Genomic DNA, 23421 nt, shown 5'->3' with positions numbered 1-23421 from the left:
AGATATATAAATGTTTTCTCTTTTTTGGTCCTTAACCACTGCACAATCTTTCCATTTTTTAAGCAAAGAAAGATAGAAGCCATATTTTATATCATCTACAGCTGAAGCTGGAGTTTTTCCTGTACAAGGAAATGGTTTCTTGTTATCTGAAGATGACATCTCTATTTTACAGTAAAAGCCTCCATCCTTTTTTTCAGTTCTCTTTACTCCCCCCATCTCAGAAACAGAACTTATCCAATAGCTTGCAGAGAAAAATAATAAAAGAAAGATGGTTTTGCTCTGTTTCCTGGCGACCAACACCACCGAGACCCCAGGTAGTATCACGCTGGCTAATTTAAGGCAGAAACAAGCACTGTGATAGTTAAGTGGGAAGACAGGATGCAGCACTAACCTTGGTGCAGAAAATCCTTGCCACAGCTGCCTGCTCTTCATGGTGGAATTCACAGTGATAGAGGAATCTCTTTTGAATATGGGAAATTATGTTCCATGTATGTTTATTTGGCTTTTTGGGTTTTTCCCCCCCTTACTTTGCTTAACCATGTTGGCTCTCTTGCATTACCCTCTCTACCTGTAAAAGCAAAACTCTCTTGATGCAGGGCTAATACAAGAGGGCACAGGGTGGCTCCCTCAATAACTCACAGAGAAAGCTGGATACATCTTTGCACTTACCTCAAACTGCCTCTCTCTTTCTCCAGAACAGTGCACCCCTGAGGGTGGGGAGAAGCCCTTATGCCAATAACACAGCACTGCATAGAAATGAGAGAAAGGGCTTTTAAACAGCCCTTATTCCCAAAGAACATCAAGGGGATGCAGTTTGTGTCGAATTCTGGGAATGAAGAAGGCAGTATAGGTCTGGTCTACTGCGGAGGCCTGAAGGAAGGATGAGATCAAGGAGCAGTGATGGGAACTGACCTACTGGTTAAGACTAGAGGTGTCTCTACATCAGTACAGAACACTGCACACTGGTGAGGGCTCCTGATGACTCCTCATTACAGAGGCTCCCTCTGCACGTGCAAAAGGCCCAGTTCCTCAAAGGCATTTGGGCACAGGGCCAGGGCAATGAGGTACTTCTCAGGGCTAACCACGTTGCCTTCACTGAAAAAAAAGACCAAACCAAAAACAAAACCCAAAACCACCTTACAGATAGCGTGGAGTTCAGATACTCCCTAGGGAGCCAGAGCAATAGAAATGCAACAGGAAGACAGCTTCCCATCCCTGCCATTAGTGAATGCCAAACAGAGAAGAATGTAAGAAGCCCACAGGGATATGTCGTCTTCAGTCCTGTCAGTCATGGATGTGACAGCTGGGACCTTTAAAGACTGTCAAAGGAGGCAAACCAAGGCACTCCAAATGCCAAGTCTGTCAGCGGCATAATTAACATGTCATGTACGGTTTGCTCAGAAATGCAGCGCTTACTGCATCTCCAACTACCAGACTATCAAAAATGCTGCTCGGCTGGTAATTCCTGCACCTTGCAATAGTGTTTAAGTTACTGCAAAGCCAAGAAAAAGGCAAACCGTAGTGTTTGGGAAGACAGAACCAGACTATCAAAAATGCTGCTTGGCTGGTAATTCCTGCACCTTGCAACAGTGTCTAAGTTACTGCAAAGCCAAGAAAAAGGCAAACTGTAGTGTTTGGGAAGACAGAAATCAGTTTGCAGCCCATGGGAAAAGGAAAGCTAACCTCCCACAGGGGCTGCTGGTACTCCTGCTCCAGAGCACAGTCTCTGGAAACATGTACCCAGTCACATTCTTAGAAAAGCACATCTGTTTCACATGGGCAAAACACCTGAAACAAAAAGGATGGAGGCAAATTCTGCAGGGAATTCATAAGCCAAGACAGGTCTGGGGACCTAAGTAGCTGGAGCATGCTCCCCACTAACCTGCAAGAACCAGTTTGAGGCAGGTGGCATCAAGTACCAGGTAAAAGGGAAAATTTCTCTCCTCCATCTCTGGCAGTGTACCTTGGGCAAACTTACAGACATAAAAGTGACAACCGATGGAAAGAAAAATCCCACGTTGTGAAAGCCAGCCCACACAGAGGGGCATGGCAATTCTCTCTCTCCACAGACAAAATGGATGTGCGTGGTTTAGTGCAGGAGGGTCCTAGTATAGGTAAGATACTTGGGGCAACCTAGATGAATGCTCAGGTTGAGCAAAATCTAAGCTTTTGTTTAAAAAAAAATGTAGATCTGTAGCCATCATGACTGACCAACACGACCAGGCCAAGGACAGCACCTGAATCCACCGAGAGCCTCAGAACAACAAGTCAAGTATACCCGAGCAAATTTGCTATCACACTACTTCGAAGTACAGTATTGCTGCCAGCTCTTCCACAGCTCATCTCAGACAGATAGGGAAGTCACGGGAAAGGGAAACTCAGAGGGTGAGGTCCAGGTGTTACTGTAAGGAACAATGGACTTGTAAGGACAGGGTGAGACACAGGGAAAGAAGAGAAAAAGCAGGCATGCGAAAAAGGAAAAAAAAGAGCTTCAACAGTGGTAAGTCTGGTAAACAGCAAATTTTTACTGAGTGTGACAATTAGCGATGAAGACATACAAGAGAGTTTTACCTATAGACTGGCAGAATTTAAAATCATAATCATATAAAAATAATCTATTTCTGCACAATAAATATATCACTTCCCCTCCTCTTTCAGGTTGACTTAAAATGATGCAACTTAAGGATATCTTACAAACAACAAAGAATCTTAGTTAAGAAAATATTTATAAAGGAAGTTTTCCTTGCAAATTCCTATTTCTGAACAAGTGATCTGGAAAAAAACCCCACAAAACTCTTCAATGATACCACTGATTCCTTAAATTTAGAGGACATGTAGTCCAATTCTTGTCTCAACATCATTTTCTTATCTCAACAAACAGAAAAGACAGCAGCCCTGTGGTCATCCCATTGGTTCCATCAAACAAGGACAGCTTTATCAGGAGTTCCTACATCAGAACAAGGAGAAAAAACAAAGCAGAATGAAGAATTGAGATGGACACCTTTTACTCCTGATTGTTGAAACGGAGTTTCTGAGCCATGCAAAGATCTCTCGCCACCCTGATCAGATGGCACTGAAGACAGGAGATAGTACTATCTGAACACATGCTCAAAATGCTTTGAAGAGAAATAGTTACATCCAAGCTGCAGGAGGTTCTTGCTGATTCTTGCTGAGATTATAAGCAGCTGTGTGAATGAGCACAGAGACAGAACCCATTTGGCTAGATCAGTTTTTGTTAAGACCCATCAGTGGCACAGGAAAGGAATAGAATTGCCCTTATAATGAGATAATGGGCTCATTTGCAGTTCTGTGATAAGTAGTATATATCATGAATCTTTGATTCCTTGTGCTTAGGCTGTTACTGCAGCTCCTCTGTTATGGCATTAACCTACCATTTCTCCACAGCTCCTACTTATCTCAAACAGTCTCTGCTACAAACAGGTTTTTCACCCCTGGCCTCTGAAATTTCTTGAATTATCTGATAAGGGACAGTTTCAGCCATGATCACAGCAGGCCCAGGATTCTGCCCAGATGTTATCATAAAATATGGGTCAACTGTGCTATACGCAGTAGTGTGAAGTACGGTAAGGGTTTTACTGAAACTTCATTACAGAGACCTATAAAAGTTGAGCACAGCTTCATCATTCAGGAGAAGCACACTCATATCATGCAATCAAAATCATCAAAAGTGATTTCACAGAAAGGGCTATGTATTTTTTAAAAGTTATATTTCACTAAGGTCTAGCAACAGGCAAAAACCATGGATATTTAAGAAAGTAAGACAGCAACACATTTTAGAAAAAACAACAATTAACACACACTAGCTTATATTTTCAAAGCATTTTACAAAAACATGAATTAATTAAGCCTCACAACACCCTTGTGAGATAGTTAAGTATTATTAGTCCCATTTTAGAGACAGGGAAACAGGCATGGAGAGAGTATGACCTGCTCACCACCACACATGTCAAATCCAGGAACAGAACACCAGATTTTCCAGTTTTATGCCACATGTGGTCTGACCTCTTAAAAGATGCTGGTCTTTAAACGACATTTGTTTCCTCTCATCCCTTTTAAGACACCCAACCTTCTTTCAGTCTGACATGAAAAGGTACCCGCAAGAGCTATTCATGATAAACAAGTGGAATTAGGAAAGAACATTTTTTTTATAGACTGTGCATTGCTGCAAGCTGTTTAAGAAAAGACTTGACACGGGTCCTTCCACACTGCCAGAGTCAGAGTGTTGCTTGCCATCAGGCAACTGCCATCAGGAAACTCACTGAGGTCTATCTGCAATGCTGATACAGCTCAGAATCTGCAAAAAAAGAAAGGTAAGGTTTCTTTGCCACTTCCAAACAAGGAATCTCTGTCTGGCAGGGAGTCTTCTCTGAGAAGAACTCATATGAATACAGCTGCACTGAAAGCAAAGAGAGACTTTTATCAGGAGACTCTCAAAGTGCAGCCAAGGGCGCAGATGTATTTGTCAGAAAACCTGGAAATGTTCCTATATTGTGCTCTGTGTCAAGAGAGATGGTCTGGAGGCATCAGACATCCTGGGGGTTAGAAAATAACTCTCCATAATCACTTTGAGAAGACAAGTTCCCTTAGCATATCACTCTTGCACTGAACCAGGCAGTGACAATACTAGGATTAAAAATTCCAAACCCCCTGAAAATTCAAGTCAACAGATTTAACTCTATAAAAACGCCAAATCTGGCAGACCTACTGCTGCCTGTTTGCAAACCCAGGCCCAGGTGTTAGTGGAGACATAGAAATAAAAACAGTCCTTCCACCTTCAGTTACATATATCCATTAGATGCTATCTAGAGTCCAGGAGGTTAGTTTCATGATAGCTCGATTTGAAGATCTTCCCCATACTTTCGGATCAGCTTCATGTGGTTATGGTCCACTGACCACTGCTCTGGGAGGTGCTTGGGCTGCATGCTGTCCAAGAAATGCTGCCGCCAGCGTCTCTCCAACTGCATAAGGGAGCGCAGGCCTCCTTTAGCAAAACACTGCACCACCTTCAGTCCATGTGGCATGTAGCTCTCATTGCAGATCCTGCCAGGACACAAGCAGAGTTTATTTTCACACAAACCCACTGTCAGACTCTAGACCTGTCTCCAATGAACAGCAAGACACTGAAGATGCTTTCAGCTGCAGAGTTTAATTACAGACACAGTAAGCTAACCAAGAGGGAAGAGTTTTAAGCTTTGCTTCAACGCCAGACTGCTTTCTGGAACAGTCACACTGGGAAGCTGGTTTCCTTGAACTGAGAAAGTGTTCTTTTATAGCAATGCTAAACAAAGCTCTCAAGGTCCATTACAAGCTCCTCAGGAGACAGATTGCAAATTTCTCAAGGCAAGAACTATATGACACTCCAGAGCCCTGATCCTGCCACTGAATTCCCTGTCTGGATAGGTTCTAACATTGGCACATTACAAACAACAGTGAGCATAACAAGGAGAAAATACTGACTTCCTGCAGACAGAGATCAGATACTAGTTAAGAAAAGATATTTGGGGAGGCTTTGAGAAAGAAGAGGAGGAGGATTTCTGATATGATTGTCTTTCAGTCTCCCTCCCTGATTTGTCCTTTAAAAGAAATATAAAATAGCAGAGGAGAGCAAGAACCGAAGGAGATTGCTAGAAAAGAAAGGGAAAGAGGGGAAGAAACAAGAGCTGCAGTTCACAGACCACTGCTGGGTTGAGGGGAGAAAGGGGTAAACAAAAACAAAAACACACTAAGAAATGCAGAGTGTGCTTGTCTGCTTAGAGCCTTAGACTACAGCACAATTAACTTCTTCCTATCCTTGCTTTCTAGTTAAATGTATCAAAGTACTATGAATCCAGACTCTGCAGGCTTATACAAGTGATAAAGTTATGCTTTTAGAGACTCATTTTTCCTGCGCAGATCAACTCCTAGTAGTCTCAAATTCAGACACTCCTTAACTTGACACCATTATTTCAGGGAAGATACCTCAATATCCCCAGGACACCAGCAAGAGGTTTTGTCTTATTTTCACTAAAAGGCTTTGGGAGGGGAGGGAAATCAGTATGTGTGATCCTCAGCTCAGCAGCATCCTCCTGCTGAATTTTCTTTTATTTTGCTACAGTACTATTGACCCATGGCTCTGTGCGTAAACAACTTTTTGTTGAACTTATATGCCAACATAAATGACTAAAATGCTACGTCTACTGTTGGGCTTGTTATACCTGGTTTCCAGACCAGCTGCTTCCTGGAGCATCTCTGGGGTGACTAGCTCTGCGTTAAAGAAGTCCTTGATGCTTTGCAGAAGTTCTGCCCTTCGGGGGTCAGGCAGGCTGTCTGCATTCAGCAGGGCTCGGGCCCCTGAGCGCACTTGCCTGCGTAGAGGATCCTCCAGCAGACGCACGCCTTCCTCAGAGCCGATGGGAGCACCAAACTCCTCAGCCAGCTGCTGCTTGAGATGGTTGTCATAGTAATTGGAGATGGCATGGCAGGACGTGCAGAGTAGGAGCACATCATGGGAATTGTGGTCCTTCATCTGGATAGGGAAGTGTCTTCGGTATTCGTGAGGAACAACGTTCTTCCTAGGGAAGACAAACCAGCCAGCTCATTACATTTGCCTGGACCTGCTACTCCCCAGTTCCTCCTCTTCCTGGCCCACAAAGGGTCAACTAATACTAAAAGTCCAGGAAAACAAAGATCACCAGGGTCAGGACCCTCAATGCAGCAATAGGTTCTGCAACTTCTTTTTATTTGTACTTCTCTCTACAGGTTTGCTGCGTTCCTCTTTTTTTTTCCCCTTCTAATTCATCGCTTCCATTTAAAAAAACATAAAAGTGATTCATACTGTAACAAAAAAAATAAAGCAATGCACTATGAGAAGCATACCTCTCAAACAGTGGCAGCTGCGAAGACAAAAATCTCACCCTTTGTGACCTCATGGGCTTTATGCTCACCTAAACCTTTCAAAAATACAAGGATTAAGTAGTGGAAGGAATAGTACAACTATTTTCAGAAGGAGATGCCATCAGAACAGTGTGTGTTGGCATACTGCTGCCCCCTGTCATTCAAACTGCAGCACATACACATTCCATACTCTGTTCTCTCCAAGGGCCGACACCTCCTGCCTCTGTAAGAGGAAATGCTGGCCTGTTCAGTGTCAAACTTACTTACCCAGAAACATATGACTACAGAGCATTGAAATAGTGGTAGCCCATCCAGGCTGTGAACAAGCATGACGTTTCAGGCCGCTAACCATGCTTCCGGTTGCCAAAACGTAACTCAGTCAACATCATAACAAAACAGACCTCAGTCCTGTTTTAAAAGATGGATTTTTCTCCTATACCACTAAACGACTCACCGGATATAGGACTCTCGCTTGCCACATACAACACACAGGTTCTCTTTGACTGTCAGGTAATAATCAACTTGAGACTCAGGACGTCCTGAAGGCTCAAACCGCAGCTTCACAACAAATGGGTCTGTGCTAACTAGCTCTGAAAGTGTAAAAGCAAATAGAGAATATTCAAGACAAATTCGTATTTGAAAGCTAAAATAATGATCCTAAAACATAGGATTCATCCTAGTGAATCCCAAACAGTATTTCCAATAAGAAAGGATACAAAAAAATTAATGCCCAGTTACATAAGAAACAAGGCAAAACAAAACAAACAAGCAAGCTGTATTTCAAATACCAACAGGAAAATTGGTATGCTTACCTCCGATCCCCTTGTCCAGATACCACTGAGCCTTCTTGCGATCACAAGTGCACAGGGGCTGTCCATCTGGAGCATGCAGGAAGCAGTTGTCATACAGTGGAGATTTTCTATGAAATAAGGGCAGCATCACAGCGACTATAATAGCATGTCAAAAAGACAGAGTTCTCTATAGCCATGTGTTCCACACTGCAACTCATGCAGCCTCCTCCAAAACACAGGAGTGCCCCTAAACACACACTTAAGGCTGCTGAGCACTACAAAGGCTGCTGCTAAGGGAAGCAGAACATCTGAAAACTTACCTGGGGCTCACCAACTGACTGTAAGATATCTTTGCTCCCTGCTGCCAACATAATTGTAACTCTGAATCCCAGTTTTCAAGAGATGCCACCAATGATGACAGCATTTTCCAAAAAAAAATTACATTAGAAAGCAAAAGAGAATTGAAGCCAAGAAGGACAATGAGCTAAGAGTAAGCTAAAAGAGAGTGTCAACTTACAGGTAAGGCAGTTCCAAGGATCAGTTGCCTAAGCCCATACTTTAATGTTTTATTAACATGACTTTTCTAAAACTTAGTGTAAACAGCAAGTACTTCATTCACCCAAGGGAAATGCTGTAAAAAGGCTCCTGCAGCACTGGGAACCCAAACACGTGAGTCCATGGGAACAACAAAGCTGAGCTGAGGCCCTCTGAAACACAGGCACCTGACCTTAGTCAGTAGCAAGAAGTCCTGCTTGAGTAGTCTCTGGTGGTTTGTGGCAGTGTGTGGAAGGGCTCTGTTTTGCAGGAAACATTTCATTACTCTGCCAACCTCCTTCAAACAAAACTCAAGAGCAGAGCAGGCTCAGCTCAAGGAGCACCTGGGAGGAACTGGCCAGAGATATAGACATGTCACAATACGCTGTGGAAAAGTTTCCTTTCTTCTTCCCAGCAAGATCGTATAAATAAATACTCAGCAGAGCTCTACCAGCTAAAAAGGTTGATTCACAGGCTATGTAATCTGACACAAGGATTTCTTCTGAGGTCCATGGGGTGAAAAAAATCCAACAAAACAATAATGATACAGGAGGTCTCCTTCCACTGAGTATCAGCAGTTCAGCTGCTTTGAATAATTCCCAACTCTAAATGAATAAACATTAAAACTAAACAGGCTTATAGAAAGGAAGAGTGGAAAAGGACTTTTGAAATCACATCCAGTCTTATTACAGACCAGAGCCATGCTGCTGGAGATACTGTAAAGAAGAGTTAGCCTACAGATCTCTCATGAAGTCAAGCACCATTAAAAACAATAAAAAAAATAAACAAATGTGGGGAGATCTCAATTTAGCTTGGAATGCAATTTTGCTTAAATTTTAATTCTCCCATGACGTGCAGTCCTTCTGTTTTGTATGACACAGGCTCCAACTGAAAAAAAAAAAATCTGGAGGGACTTGCTGTGTACAACACAATACCATTAATGACTGCTAATGAAATCAATATTATCGACTACATTAAAATGTCTCCACTGCCAATCCAATAAACTTGAAAAGGAGAAAATAAATACTAAAATGACTAGTTTTCTTTCTGAATGGTAATCAGACAATTTTAGTTCCTACATCCAGTGATAAATTTTTAGATTGTATCCAAACAAAAACAAGCATATTGGCTCTCCACATCTTCTGCTGCATTGACCTTAAAGAGACTTCTCCAGCTCATTTTAATTTAAAAACAACTGAATTCTCATTAGTAAAAGGCTGTAAGAATTTAGGATTTGCTCCACAAAATCGCCTGCAGGACAGGGATCCTGGATCCAGCAACAGCTGCCTCTGCAAGGCCAAAGTAGTACTGTTTCCTCCTCTCTCTCCCTGGCCAACACAGAAGCACAGTGCTTTGATGCTCCCACAGACTGTTCCTTCCTGTGCCCTTTGGCACCTCACATAACGTGTCTCACCCCTCCTAACCTCAGCTTTCAGCTCTGCTCAGTACCCTGACATCTGTGGCCACAGTGACCTGGGGCAGCACAGTACAAACAGCAGTCCATGAGGCAGATCCCACTGAAAGGACAAGCTCTATGCAGTTGCCACTTTTTCCTTGGAGGAGACAGGGCATAGTTGTTTGGGCAGTAAATGCCACCCAAACAGCCAACCGCCTCCTGCTGGGACTCTGCTCTCCAGCTAATGCCTCCACAGGAGAAGGAAGGTCAAAAGCTGAAGACAACCCCTCAACCTGCTCATGACCTAGTAAAGATCCAAGTACTGCCCCCGCTTTCAATACCACCTAGAGGGAAATGAGGAAAACAGAAACAGGATCTGGCTTCCATGACTGTTAGGTCCTGTGTTTCCTTTCCTAGCTCATATTATCCACTTTGTTTAATGAATAGAGCATGAGGCATCATTCAAAGTTTTCCATCTGTGGTGCAAAGAGTAAAACGTGCTCATAGACTTACCGTGCAGAATATCCCACACCCAGAGGCTTTCGCTTCTGCCTCCGTGGATCTCTCACTTGCTGACTGCCAGAGGGCTGGCTATTCACCGAAGATTTACGATTCTTTGTTTTCTGAGGGGAGCGTCCCTCTCCACTCTTCTCCTCTCCTGTGCTGCCACTCCTTCTTCCTCTAAATGGGATATCCACCAAGCCCCGGCATTTACCCAGCACGTTTTCCCAAGCAGCGGCAGAGTTTTCACCTTCAGATGTAGTAGGGAGGCTGGTAAATCCCAGCAAATGGAAGAACAGAGCCACTGAGACCTGGGCATCCCTAGCAGCATATAGAACCTGCAGAAAAACGTAGACATCGAGATACTGACAAACAGCAAACACTCCCAAACATTATCAGTCTTTAACAGTTGGTACAGTAAAGCAAGAAGCTGGATATATTTCCTTCTGAAGGTCACACAAATTTCTGGCAGTTGAGTGACACTTTCATAACATCACCACAACCCACACTTTTAGGGTCAGTCAGACTTGAAATACTCACGGGGGCCCCCAGGAACTGCAAAGGACTGAAAAAAAATTCAGGTCAGCCAGGTGTTAAACACCCTCCTGCCCCACCGAGCCCTCTCTAACTAATAAAAAGCTCCCTTTTGACATACTGTCTACAAATATTCAGTGTGGTTATTTACCCTGTCACTCCCTCTACTGGTCACTGATTTTGTAGACATCTGCAGCATGACTGTAAAGGAAGTGAGCAATCAGAGAAACCATAATGGTCTAAAGATGGTCAACAAGGTTTCCAGGGTGTCTCTCTAATATTGCACTCACTGCTACAGATTGGAGGAAAGAAAGTAATAAAAAGGTGAGGTTTTGGGTGCACAAACACTTCTTCAAGGGATCTTCCCTTATAGATCTTTCAGGACTAAAGGAAAACAAGGATCAAGAATGCAGGGAGAACAGCACAAAATTATCTGCACTGAAAAGGAGGGAAATGCAGGCACAGAGTCTGAAATTAACTTCAGACCACAGTCACACATAAGGTTTTGAGGGAGAACTCAAAGGCTCAGATCTCCCTGTTGTAACGCCTCTTCTCTACTAATAAGGTTGCTTTTCCTCCCAAAACACTAAGTTGAAGACCCACCTGATCTTGTGTCAGTTCTTCTGCCTCCCAGTTGCTGCAACGCACGTGAGGAGACTTGTCAAGTGGGCAGTTCAGGATGTTTTCAGCTAAAGATTTCAGGCTAAGGCAGTTGTGAAGTAGATCCTTCCTTCAGTTTAACAAAGAAAGTGAAACAAACATATTAAAAATTAAACTATATACCCATGCAAATTCAGATGGCCTCACACCACCCTGAACCTGCCAAAACGTAGTGCACATGATGCATGACTCCCACTCAAACAGCATACAGTTGCCTGTCAGCTTTACAGACCCTCCGCTAGAATGTCGTTTCCAGATTTAGTAATTATCTAGTGCCTGCAATAGGCAAAACAGGCAAGGCTGGGAGTTGGTAACATTTAAGGCTGAAGTGTTTGGCTCTGCACTACCTACTTCTGAACTAAACAGACCTATGATAGAGTGATGGACCGCCTGCCCCAGGGATTCATGAGGAGCATGAGAGCCAGGAATGACTCAGAGGAATCCTGGCTACTAGTGACAAGTCATTCCTAAGTGCTAAAAAGGCACCATCATGTCAGCAGTCCCATGCCCCAGATCACTAACAACACACCCAGACATCTATATACTTTATGTGAAGAATATTCCCAAGTAAAACATTTTATTTTAGGAAGAATAAAGGATGAGAAAATGGCATCATAATTGTAACCTTTCAATGGAAGCATTGTTATTAAGAGAAAAAATTAGAGCAGGTTTATTTAGTCATTTTTCAAGAAATCCTGTAATTCAACAGTTCCACTTACATGCCCTGGCACATTTTACTCTATACTTCTAGGCAGTGTATTCTAACATCTGTTGACAAGGTGATCACTCTCATTACGTTACATCACTATGCCTCAACTTCTTAAAAGCTGAAGCATGATACTCAGAAAAGTCCCTAAGGGTATTACATGGGAAGACTAACAGACACAATTAGCACATGAAATCTTCATGAAGATTTCACTTCCATTAAGACCATAAAATAGAAGCATGACATGTTCTTGGGCTGCAGCTGTCAATGCCCATCCTCTAAAACCACACTGAGAACTCCAAACTTACCTGCCTGGTATCATTCAGCATATGCAAACTACTTTGAAAATATTTCCAACTTAAATGATGCCTCAAACAGAGCTGCCTCTGTCTTCAGACACTCACCGCTGTCTCATGGCTAAATACCGGAGATCCACGCTCCCTTTGACTGGAAGACCATAATCATGAAGTAACTTGCAAGCATCTTCCCAGCATCCTACCCCAACTTTCAACACAGCACTATCTGCCATGATGTCCAACAGGGTCTTTGGGATAGTCTGTCCACTGGAAACTAGCCTGGGCAACCGAACAAGAATGCAGAGGCCACTGGAAGAAGCCATCTGTAGGAGGGATACAGGATTCGCTTTTCCCTCCACAGATACCTGAAATACAGACAAAAATCAGAGTCTGGGTTACAGTGTTATTAGCAGTACTGGAGCTAGAACAAGTTGCAAAAGAGGCCACTGAAGACAGGAAATGCCTATCAGTTTATACAGTCAAGTATTGTCACATCTCAAATTTTACTGCAAATTATGTGATCTGTTTCACAGTATTACTGTCCCCAAGCTACTTCTTGCCACACTCCTACAAGAGAAACTTTTCCCCTTTCACCCTTCCTCCTCATAGCTGAGCTGATGGAAGAAATCAGACACATTTCTCAATCCACATCAGCAGAAAGCCACCCACTACATAACTGTTTACGGCAAACACATTAACTGTGGCTTATACTAATGACTGTGGGGTGAATAAATTTCCAGCCAAAATAATGGCAAAGCCAGGCTTTATAAATGACTCAAAGCTTGTTTTGAGAATTCACACAGGCAAATATACAAGCGGAAGAGGAACTTTGCTTTCTGGTAGTCCCAGTGAGTTATATCCACTTATTGGTATTATCATCCTTTTTGGATTTATTATTCTTAAGCAATTGTTTCTTAAGATGTACCTGGATTTAAAATAGCATAAACCCAAGCTACTTCTAGTAAATCACCTTTAGAGAGATATTATACAAAACACATAATGCTATATTTAGCCATACAATTATCACTACGTTTAGTATAGTCAACTTATCACAGGAGTTCAATAAACTAACACAACTAGTGAATTAAAAACTTACAGTCAGCACACTTAAACGTGAGAAGTGAAAATTAGCAGCTACTTTACTGCTGTCATGACAGAAAATCACACAGGCAGTTTCAATAGTCAGTCCTGTTGTATCCATTTAAGAAAAGGAATCACTCCACCCTCAATGATTTCCCATTGCAATTTGCAGTCTAAAGGAGGTGCTTCTTGATCACTCACCCACTCACAATCAATTCCAAGTACTGGCCACTTCTCCAGCTCCTTCTTCAGCAAAGGTTCAACAGGATCCCACTCCTCCTGCTCTGAAACTATCACTATGTCTGCACCAAGGGTCCTCTCTACCCAGGAAAAGGTGGGAGATCTGAAGAAGGAAAGCACCTCCTTATCCTCTGCCTTAATCAGTTTCTCATCTCCTGAGTTTGTAACTGCTTCCTCTTGCTGACTACTACAGCATGCTTTTCCTTTCCGACGCTGGGTTGCTTTCCACAAAACCAGGCCCCCCACTGCAACACCCAGCAGGGTCGCCAACGTAATCGTCACTGCTGTTTGCTTGGGCATTTTTTTTTTTTTATCCCCCTTTTCCCCCCTTCGCTTTACCCACTCAAAACAGCATTGTAGGATTTTATCATGGCCTGCAAAGAAAAATGAGAAAGGTGGAAATTAAAGACAACTTAATGAAATGTGTTAAGAGGTATTAAATACACCCACTGGTATCATAACGAGGTTCTAGTCACAACTCACGATCCTGACAGAAAAAGGAGTGGGTCCCACTTTGATAGACTGGGGGACAGGGGACAGACTGCTGCAGTGGTGGACTGGGCAGTAACAGGAGCCCGAATGCTGCTGTTGATCACACCACCAAAGACCTCAAAGGGAATCCCATTGATTTATACTAGTGCAACTGGATGCTTCCAGAAACTCTGATATTCCAAAAATAAACTACCCAGGGCTTATATCAACACCTTTTAGCTCAGTTTGGAACCAGATCAACCTAAACAAGGATAAGACAAAATTACTGCAGAATAAGCACGTCCATTCACGCATTAGTAAGTAACAGGCATTGTCCATTAAATTCACATCCATACTAAGGTCAAATGGCTCGTCAGGCATTGAAAAGCCCTAAAGAAGCAGCATCCGTTTATAAACATAGCTTTCCCTCTATCATGCAACAGCTTAGCTCCCCTCCAGCAAACTGAAATCAGTCCGGCCCCTGCACCCCCATCTCCCCAACCCACCGCGTTACTCTCAAAGGTCTGCTCTTTGGCACAAGCAGAAGCTGCGGCGTGGGTGCCGCTACGGCCCTGCGCAACCGCTGACGGCGTTCAGCGCACCGACGCCTGCCTCACCGCTTGTGAAACGACAGGTTCGTTTACTCTCGCGTCTTAAACTGAGCGAGAAGACGGAAAGCAAGGAGGGTCACCGGCACCTGCGGCCTCTCTCCCCGGTGCAAGAGCTGCTACCGCTGTGGGAACCGGGGGAGGCAGGTGCGGACCGCGGCCCTGTGGCCCCGGCAGCCCGCTTCTGCGGATCCCGACAAACCGCCCCTGCTCAGCCCCAGCGCGGGCCGAGGAGGCCCAGGCCGCCCGCCACGGGGCCGAGGGCGACGCGCGGGGGCAGGCCGAGGCCGAGGCCGGGGACGGGACCGGGACCGGCCGCCGCAGGCCTCCCCCGGGGAGAGCAGGGCGCGCTGCCCTGGGCCGCCCCGCAGGCCCGGCGGGACGGGGGCAGGTAGGGGCGGGCCGCAGCTCCCCTCAGCCCCAGGGCGAAGGCGCTGCCCGTTTTAGGCTCCGCCGGGAAGAGGCCCGGGTGCCGCCCCCGCGGGGAGCGAGCGGGCAGGCAGGCGGTGTACGAGGGCTCGGCCGGGGAGGCCGCGGGCCCACCGGCCTGCGCAGCCGGGGCACCTACCGGCGCGGCCCGCCCCCGGGACGCGCGCAGCAACCTCTCCCCTCCCTTCCCAGCCCACGGGCGCCCCGGCGGGAAGCTCGCCCGCCCGCCCGCCAGCTACCTGCCTCTCCGCAGAACGGTCGTCTCCGGCAGCGGGAACCCCGCCGCCGGCTAGTCGCCGCGCACACCGGGAGCCTTAGAGTGCCGGACGCTTCCTTCCTCTTTCCCGGCAGCGCGAGTGGGCGGCGGGCGCCGCCATGTTGTACGGCACCTGCCGGCCGGGCGGCTGAGGTGGGGGCGCGGCGGCTCTCGGTACCGGCCCGGCCTGCGGGCTGCCGGGCCCGCCGCCGCCGCCGCCGCGGAAGGCGTGCGCTGCCGCGGCGGTCGCTTAGGGCCCCCGGTCGTACCCGCGGAGCGCCTGTGGGGTTGTGTCGCCGCTCCCGGGCCGAGAACCGCGTGTGGGGCGAGCGCGGCTGAGCCCCTGAGCAGGCGTTAGCGTCCCTTCAACCGGGGAATATCGCCTCAAAAGTAATGCCGTGGTACCAGACACACTGAAAAGCGAGCTCTTTCCAGGAGACTTTTGAAGAGTGCTGCTTGCAGCGAGGAAGGCCTGACGAGCAAGCCGTCGCTGGGTGCGGGAAGCCACCCGCAGCCAGAGAGCACCGTGAGGCGGACGGGCGAAACGAAGTCCTGCGGGGCCGACGGCGGGGCTGCCTGCGAGGGGCGGCGGGGCCGCCCGCCTCCTCCTCGGGCAGGAGCGGGACGGGAGCCCTGCGGGGCGGCCGGGGCCCTCCGCGCCGGGGAAGCGAAGCGGGAGGCAGGGAACGGAAGGCGAAGAACAAAGGCGGACCGGAAAGTCAAAAAGCAAATAAAGCAAGTCGTAGCCACCGCCAAAGTGGCAAGCTGGAAGAAAACGAAAAGGGGAAAACCAAGTGAAAAGGATTAAGAGTTTAACAGAGGAATAATTATGGCAAGGCTCGTGTGCGGGGAAGAAGTCTGAACGTTAGAACCGTGACACCACAACGCATGGACAATGAGTATACAGCCAGCTGCCACGTTCAGGGTTATCATCAAGTCTCAAGGCCAAGCAAAAAGCAGACAAGTTCCCAGCCCAAATTCCATTGCAGCTGAAAAGGATCTTGGCACCCAATTTCTTCCAAGTCCTTTGCAATTCTCAATATTTCCCAGTTTTGGTGCTGTTAGAATCCCAGCTAGCTGCATCTTTTTGAAGGAGATGCTGAAACCACAAGAAATACTGCTTTAAATTGCTTTGACAATTTGAAAGTCAGTGTCAAATTTCATTTTGTTTTAACTTTGCCACTTGTAATCATCAGGGTAGGAGGATCCCCCTAGCAGAGACTTGGCATTCAGCAGATTGTCTGAGGGGTGCAAAAAAGCAGCTAATGGCTATCATCACGGAAAATCTCTACAAAACCAGTGAATTTTTCTGTTGAATGCTCACCTCCCCCCCCACCCCTCCCCCCCACCCTTTTTTTTTTTTTTTTAACTCAGGAATGAAGTAGGGACCAATAGACAGTAAACAAGGAACACAGCTGGTTTCCTGAAGAACACTTCTCTGAGCAAATAAGGCTCTCTCCCTATCAGAAATAAGATGACCAGGCCATTAAAGCTTAAACAGCTGCTTGTTCTAAGGACCTGGTCTAAGCCAGCATGGTTCCATGTCAGGTCTCACTTGTAGTGGGGTCACATCTGGAAAGTTTGTTTTCCATTGACTTGTGTCTGTATTTTGAATGTACAAATGCTTTATACCTGAGTTACCTGTAAAATAAGTCTTTCTGCAAAGACCCTCGATCTTGCTCTACAGTGAAGAAATTTTGATCCCATTTTTATCCACTGCGTGTTACAAAGCATTGCAATCTCACACACTGCAGTAACTCACATATCTTGTCTCTGGTTCATTCTCCTCTACAGGGCAGGTCTGCATCTCCCTTACAGTCACAACCCGACCACAGCTTCTCCATCCATCCCATATGATCCGATGGACCAGGCACAGCTGACCAGTTGAAATGGAGGTCACCGAGCAGGAGCCAGCGCTACTCCGAAGCTCATCACATGGCTCATGCTCAGGAGAAAAGTGTATCATCACATGCATGCTCAGGAGAAAAAGCTGGAGGGGTCTGGCTATAACCAAGTTCCCACAGTCAGATGGACATGGTCTCCCTCCTTCTCTCCCTCACCTGCCACCCCACCCTCATTCCCCCCTTACTGCCACCCTGGTCAATGTATAGTATAATGCTTTGTTTTACATGGACATTGTAATCTAGCATAAACCTGGATAGCCACTTGGAAGGGTAGTCCCACATTTCCTGTTCAACCTGATTGACTGCTCACTCCCTGCTCCCGCACCAGCGTTTCTGTAATGACAGGGTCAGAGAATCAGGGAACTGATCCAGCTGTAACCTAGTTCAAGGAAAAAAAATTAACATCTGGGGACACAACAGGCTTATTTCAAGGCCCAAGCGACTCAAAGGAGACCCACGAAGCCAATGTGGCTGGGGTCCAGGATCCAGCTGCCCTGTTACGGGGTAGGCAAGGCATTCTTAAGAGAACTCTATCAGAGCTCAAGATGAGCTCAGAATAGCGACCAAATCTGAACAAATCTGCAAAGTTTGTTCATAGCTGAACCCATTTGTAATAAACTGTCTTCCACCCAGAAATCTGAAATAGGCCAGTTTTTCCTTTTACAAATTGTTTATTTTAGTTTCTAAGGTAATAGGAGCTTAAGTTTAAAGTTACAAAAGAGAGAAAAATAATAGAATACCCCAGCATTTATTACACAGTGGAAGTCTCACAGAGGATGCTATATAATGAACCCCCAAGTCTAGCTTTTCTACAATAACAGGATTGTACCCTTGGCTGCATTTAAAGCCTTTATTTTTCATGGCATCACTAGCATGAACAGAGTCCTGTAAACCAGTCATCTCTTTAACAGTTTGTCTTCCTACCTAAATAGCCATTTATTCAAGTATAAAGGTTAAATTAAAAATAAATGAAAGCAACTGATGCCTGAGTGCACTCTGGCAAAGAAACAAGTTCCCAGAGTCTGATGGGGACATTGCTGCAGATGAGAAGGTAACCAAGTGAGTAAATACCAACTGCTGGCTTAGCCTTACTTATGAGAAATCTGTTGCAGCAGGTAACTTGAAGCCTTTACGTGGTAAACAGCAAGATTTACTTTTCTTTCTGTCTCTGCAGCCTGGTCCAAGATCTCTGCAGAGGTCTCTGTCAAAGATTCATTTTTAGCCTGATTTCCTAAGGAAAGAAGGCTTATGCAATTACACTGTCTGTTGGTGTTTCTGCCTTTGGGTCCTCTTTCTTTCCCCCCTTTCCTTGCCAAAAAAGCATGTTTAAGCCATTGCTCAATTCCATCTAAATTTGTGCAAAGGTAACTTCTGTGAAATATAAAGCCAAATTGATGAAACAGATCCTAATAAAGCTGTCACTGATAAAATGGCAAGCATGTGCAGACACTGCTTAATATACGTATGAGAATCCACACAGCAGTGCTACATCAGGACAAGTCCATAGGAAACCAAGCTTGTTCTGCTGATCACAGGAAAAAAAAAATTATAATCACATTAGCTCATCCTTTAACAGGGAGAAGACTAGGGTAAATGACTCGATGTTCAAAAGAAAAATCAATGATCATGGAATATCAAAGGGATGAGGCTCCAGTCAAGACTTAAATTGCTGTTAGCAGACAATGAGCAGAGAGCTGCATGTAGTCCCCAGTAGCTCATTAATAACACTATTTGGGGCCTCATCCCAAGCTACGGAAGAAAGCCAAACTCGCATTTCAACTCCTGATGTGATTTATCTTCCTCATGTCAATGCTAGTAACCGCATGACTACATACTCAAGTCATTTTGAGCAGGGTTTGTTTTAACAGGGCTGATACCAGGGAGGCAGCAGGACCGTTTCTTTCATGAAAAAGTCAGAATGAGATCAGTTTCAATCAACTGTGAAGCCACATCCTAAAGGTGGAGTGTCACACTGCAACAGATTGGATAGAAGGTTTAGCTCCTGCTGAAAAGGCAATTCTGCTTCCCCCTTTTACCTGTAGGCGTTCTTCTACTGCCTCACTTTTGCAAACACTGGTGCCAGTCTGATTCAAGGAATTAAGTGAGCAGAAAGCTAGCACAGCAAAAAACAGAGTTTTCTTCTGTTTTAACTCCTTGAACTAGCTCACCATAGAGCCAGATCTCAGTGAAACCACATCCTAAGCCAAAAGATGAATCAGCGGTAACTGCCAGTTTGCAGGTTTTGCAAAGCATCTGAAAAAACTGCTCTCAGAGGTGTGAGCTGCCAAATTGATCCCATGAGTATGAGTTGTATTAACATTGCTCATCATCAACATATTTCTTCATTAATTGTCAACTCTTTCATTGCTTATGTAGGAACAGAGAGCAATTTCACAATTCCATTTCTTGAAGAGCTGCTTAACTTGCCCCAGTGGTACAGTTCCAGAAGGCAAACTAAGTTGGCCTTGCAGTTCATGGCTGCTAAGAAGGTGACATCCCCCATCTCCCAAAACTCCACTCTCAGCTGGGCACTCCCTACTAGCCTGTGCTGATTTTGGCACTCACTGGGACATTTCCGTGAGCCGAATGAACTCACTAAAATGGCAGACAAGCAGGTCCAACAAGTAGCAGCATCAGAACAAGGAAAGGGACAGAACACACAGCCAAGAAGAATAAAGCCACCTTTCAGTGGCCACAAGTCATTAGATTGGCTCAGCTGCATGTTGAAGTGACATCTTTAGCTGAACAGCCCCAAGGGGAGACATTTGAGAGAGCAATGCTTGTTCTTCCCACCTTTCTGGTCCGTGAAATTAGTAAGCAAAAGGAAAAAGGCCCAGAAGCCATCTAATTTCCACTAGAGGGAATAAATTTTACAAGCAACATGATATGGCTAAAGTATGACATAGTCTCCTTGGTTTACCCTCCTTTTGTTTCTATTCCCCCTCAAAAATAAAAAGATGGTATAAATAAACAAATAAAAGCCTTGACTCGCTCCCACTTTCCTCTCTAATAACTGCTTTCTCTCTTTTTGACTTCTAGACTCACTCCATAGACATCTAACTATCAGTGTCCAGACTTCTCTGTTTCCACTCTGGATTAACCACAGACAGTCAAAGGTTCAACAGAGCTCAAAAAAATGTATTTAAACTTCATCCTCTCTGACCTGACATAATCAACCATGCTTCCCTTAAAATCTTTTCTTTTTACCTATTTAAGCCTTCCTTCCAAGTGTTCTTTGACAGACTCTCCGAGTGATGTATCCTTGGTCTTCTCCTTTTACCCTCCCATGTTATCTCTGAGTTATCTCATCCGAAATACATGTATAACTAACATCTCTCTGCAGATGATTTACAGATCTGCTCCTTTCTCCAGAGCTATTTCCCTCTATTCAAACTCAAATTATAGCCTGTTCTCTCTTCTGTGGATGACTAGCAGGAAGTTAAAGCTCAGCAGAGCTGGAACATGGTTCCCTCTCTTCCCTGAAAGCCCTCTTATTACCTTCTCTGAGCGTATCTGTGGATAACATCACCAGTCTACCTGCCACTCAAGCTTGTATGTCAACTGTCAGCTCTGACTGAAACCTCTTTGTAGATCCTAGCACCCAGGGTACATCTAAATTTTCAACTTCTTCTATACAGCATCTCTAAGACAAAGTCCTTTGATCCATCCGTGCCACTAAGACCCTTGTTTAGGTCTCTTGCTTCCATACCTAGACTGCCCCAATACCTCTCCCTCCAGCATTAACCAATGCAGCTTGTAACACAACAGCCGTCAACTGCTGTAAATGCCATGATCTGACAATAAAGCTCACTGTAGGCCTCCTATTAATGATCAAATACACCACAGTCATCAAATGGAAACCACTAATGCAATTTAACTCATTCTGCCAATCCAAATTTGTTCAGAAAAAATGTTGAAAGGATAATATTGTACCAGCAGACATTAAAACCAGATCAGGCATTGTCAGTCCTTCCAGAGGCAGAACAAAAACTCTGTAGCATGGGCAGAAACTAATGTGAGAGCAATGTGACACCATGGCCATACCTGATCCAGATCAATTTAGTACTGCTGGGAGACTGGGCTCTGCACAGCCCTGGAATTAGCAACTCTGAAACCGCAACCCAAGATTGTTTACATAGATCATTACTCTGGCCACGTCTCTGTTTGAGGCATTCTGCTGGTTCCTTCTTCTGTATTGCATCAAATGTTATTTACTCATCTTCATGTCCAAAAGCATCTACAGAAAGTCACCAGCCTGTTCATCATCTCCCATTTCCTTTCCAGTTGACTCCTTCCCTCTATTGCCCACTTGTTAAAATGCCAATCAAAACATTTTTTGTGCTTTATTTCATGCTGCTTCTGAGGCATGGAGGAGACTATAAATATCCTACAGAATTAAGCTGCTCAAGCAGTGCGTACCAACAGACCCCAACTTACTCTGCCCATTGAGTCTGGCCAGGCTCAATCCAGCTTGGTCTGTGACATTCAAACAGTCTCAGTACAGCACCCCGCGAGCTAACACGTCCAACAGAACAGTAACTTGTTGAAGTCCAATCAGTTTGACTAAGTATCTCCCATACCTCAATTCCATTCCAAGCTGCAGAAGGTTCCTATTAAAGTAGAAGAAGATGCTTCATTGATGCTACTTCAGCATGACTCAGGCCAATAGTGTATGTGTTTTGAAGAGACTACAGCACTCTGGCATTATTAACACAACACCACATTATTTTCAAAGGAAAATGTTACCAGTGCAGGTCATGATAATTTCCTTAGGTGTTACATTCAAAATTAATTCAAACAAAGGAATTGGAGAGTGAAAAGAATGCTTAGCAACACTTTCTTTTTTTTAACCTGTATGGTCATGTGAGAGAATATTGCATTTAGCAGAACAGATTGGCAGTCTTCTATTATTTTTCTTTCAAATTCTGACAACATGATACCTTCTTTCTGACTGCTTACAACTGTGATTTTAAAAAAAAACCACACTTCAGTTAAATAATTTCTGAAAATCCTAGCACTGGGGTTTTAGGAAATAATTTTATTTCTATTTTTTCCATGTAAGTACACAGCTTTCCTAGAGACTGGATCCAGAACATGGACAAAAAGCAATAGAGATTTTATTGTGTTGCAATTCAGATGAAAGGCTCCTATGCCTATTTATTTCAATACAGAAACCAAAGATATCCAACCTGAGCAGTACCTTCGGAAACAGGAAAAAACAAACCACATGTTCAAGGCCAGATTGGATGGGGCTTTGAGCAACCTGACTTTGTGGATGGTATCCCTGCCGATGGCAGCAGGGTTGGAACTAGATGATCTTTAAGGTCCCTTCCAACCCAAACCATTCTACGATTGCATGATTCCATAATACATTTCTGGAAGATCTCAGATTGTATGGTGCTGTGAGCTATAAAAAAATTATAGAGAATGGAATACAAACTGACAGACTCAGTTTAGAATCTATAGGTAGAAAAATGTAATGCCACTTACCTATGCTGGGAATACAACATGAGCAACAGTTTCCGATATAATTGTAATGGCACAGAATTTCATGGCATGCAAGCAAAAGAGCTATAAAATATGATTTATACCAGTGCAATTTACCTGTATCTGAAGTTAATGTAATAAACACAAATCGTGATGGACAGGGTCTTTGCCTCTCTATACTGAGGCTTGCTAGACCTGTTACACAGCAATAGTTGGCCATCAGCAACTGTTAACTGGAAAAAAAAATAAATCTTCATATAGCTCAGATTCAGAAGAGATTAACTGTTCTTTGTTTTCACTTCAATATTAACATTGTTATCATTCTAACAGAAAACTGTCAACAGAGTGTGTCTGGATATTCCTCTCAAACTACTATTATACCTGTAATTAAGTTCTGACATTTTTACCTATTGATATCACATAGAGAAAAAAGTTGTATAAAAAGTTGAAATGTAAGAAGTGTTCTATATTTTGTATACATTTTCTTACTTTTTTTTCTGATTAGAAGGAAAAGTTTGTTATTTTCTTTTGTTGTATGCTAAAAGTAAGGCTATAGTGTTGTCAACTAAAAAGCATAGTTTATAGGACTTCATGTTCTTTCTATAATCTTAATCAAGAAGAATCCCAAAACACT

The 23421-nt window shown here is 44.4% G+C and overlaps 1 protein-coding gene across 4 annotated transcripts; it reads right to left on the bottom strand.

Moving 5' to 3' along the window:
- Nucleotides 1–2292: 2292 nt before the first annotated feature.
- EXD2 (exonuclease 3'-5' domain containing 2) lies at nt 2293–15483 on the bottom strand. 4 transcript variants are annotated; one of them, XM_049825313.1, is made up of 9 exons: nt 15380–15483; nt 13594–14006; nt 12421–12677; nt 11254–11380; nt 10129–10454; nt 7707–7813; nt 7349–7484; nt 6216–6572; nt 2295–5061 (listed from the first exon to the last, which is right to left on the bottom strand). In XM_049825313.1, the coding sequence occupies exons 2-9, from the start codon at nt 13930–13932 to the stop codon at nt 4845–4847; spliced, it is 1866 nt and encodes a 621-aa protein (XP_049681270.1). In that variant the 5' UTR covers nt 13933–14006; nt 15380–15483; the 3' UTR covers nt 2295–4844. The 4 variants fall into 4 exon arrangements, with proteins under 4 accessions (XP_049681273.1, XP_049681270.1, XP_049681274.1 ...); XM_049825317.1 differs by having other exon boundaries at nt 13594–13735; nt 15380–15464; XM_049825314.1 differs by lacking the exon at nt 15380–15483 and adding an exon at nt 14801–14974.
- Between the last annotated feature and the right edge of the window lie 7938 nt (nt 15484–23421).

This window comes from Accipiter gentilis, chromosome 22 (assembly GCF_929443795.1).
Source record: "Accipiter gentilis chromosome 22, bAccGen1.1, whole genome shotgun sequence".
NCBI lineage: Eukaryota > Metazoa > Chordata > Aves > Accipitriformes > Accipitridae > Astur > Astur gentilis.
Note: the sequence above shows the minus strand (reverse complement) of the source record. Positions and strands in the feature narration are given on the sequence as shown.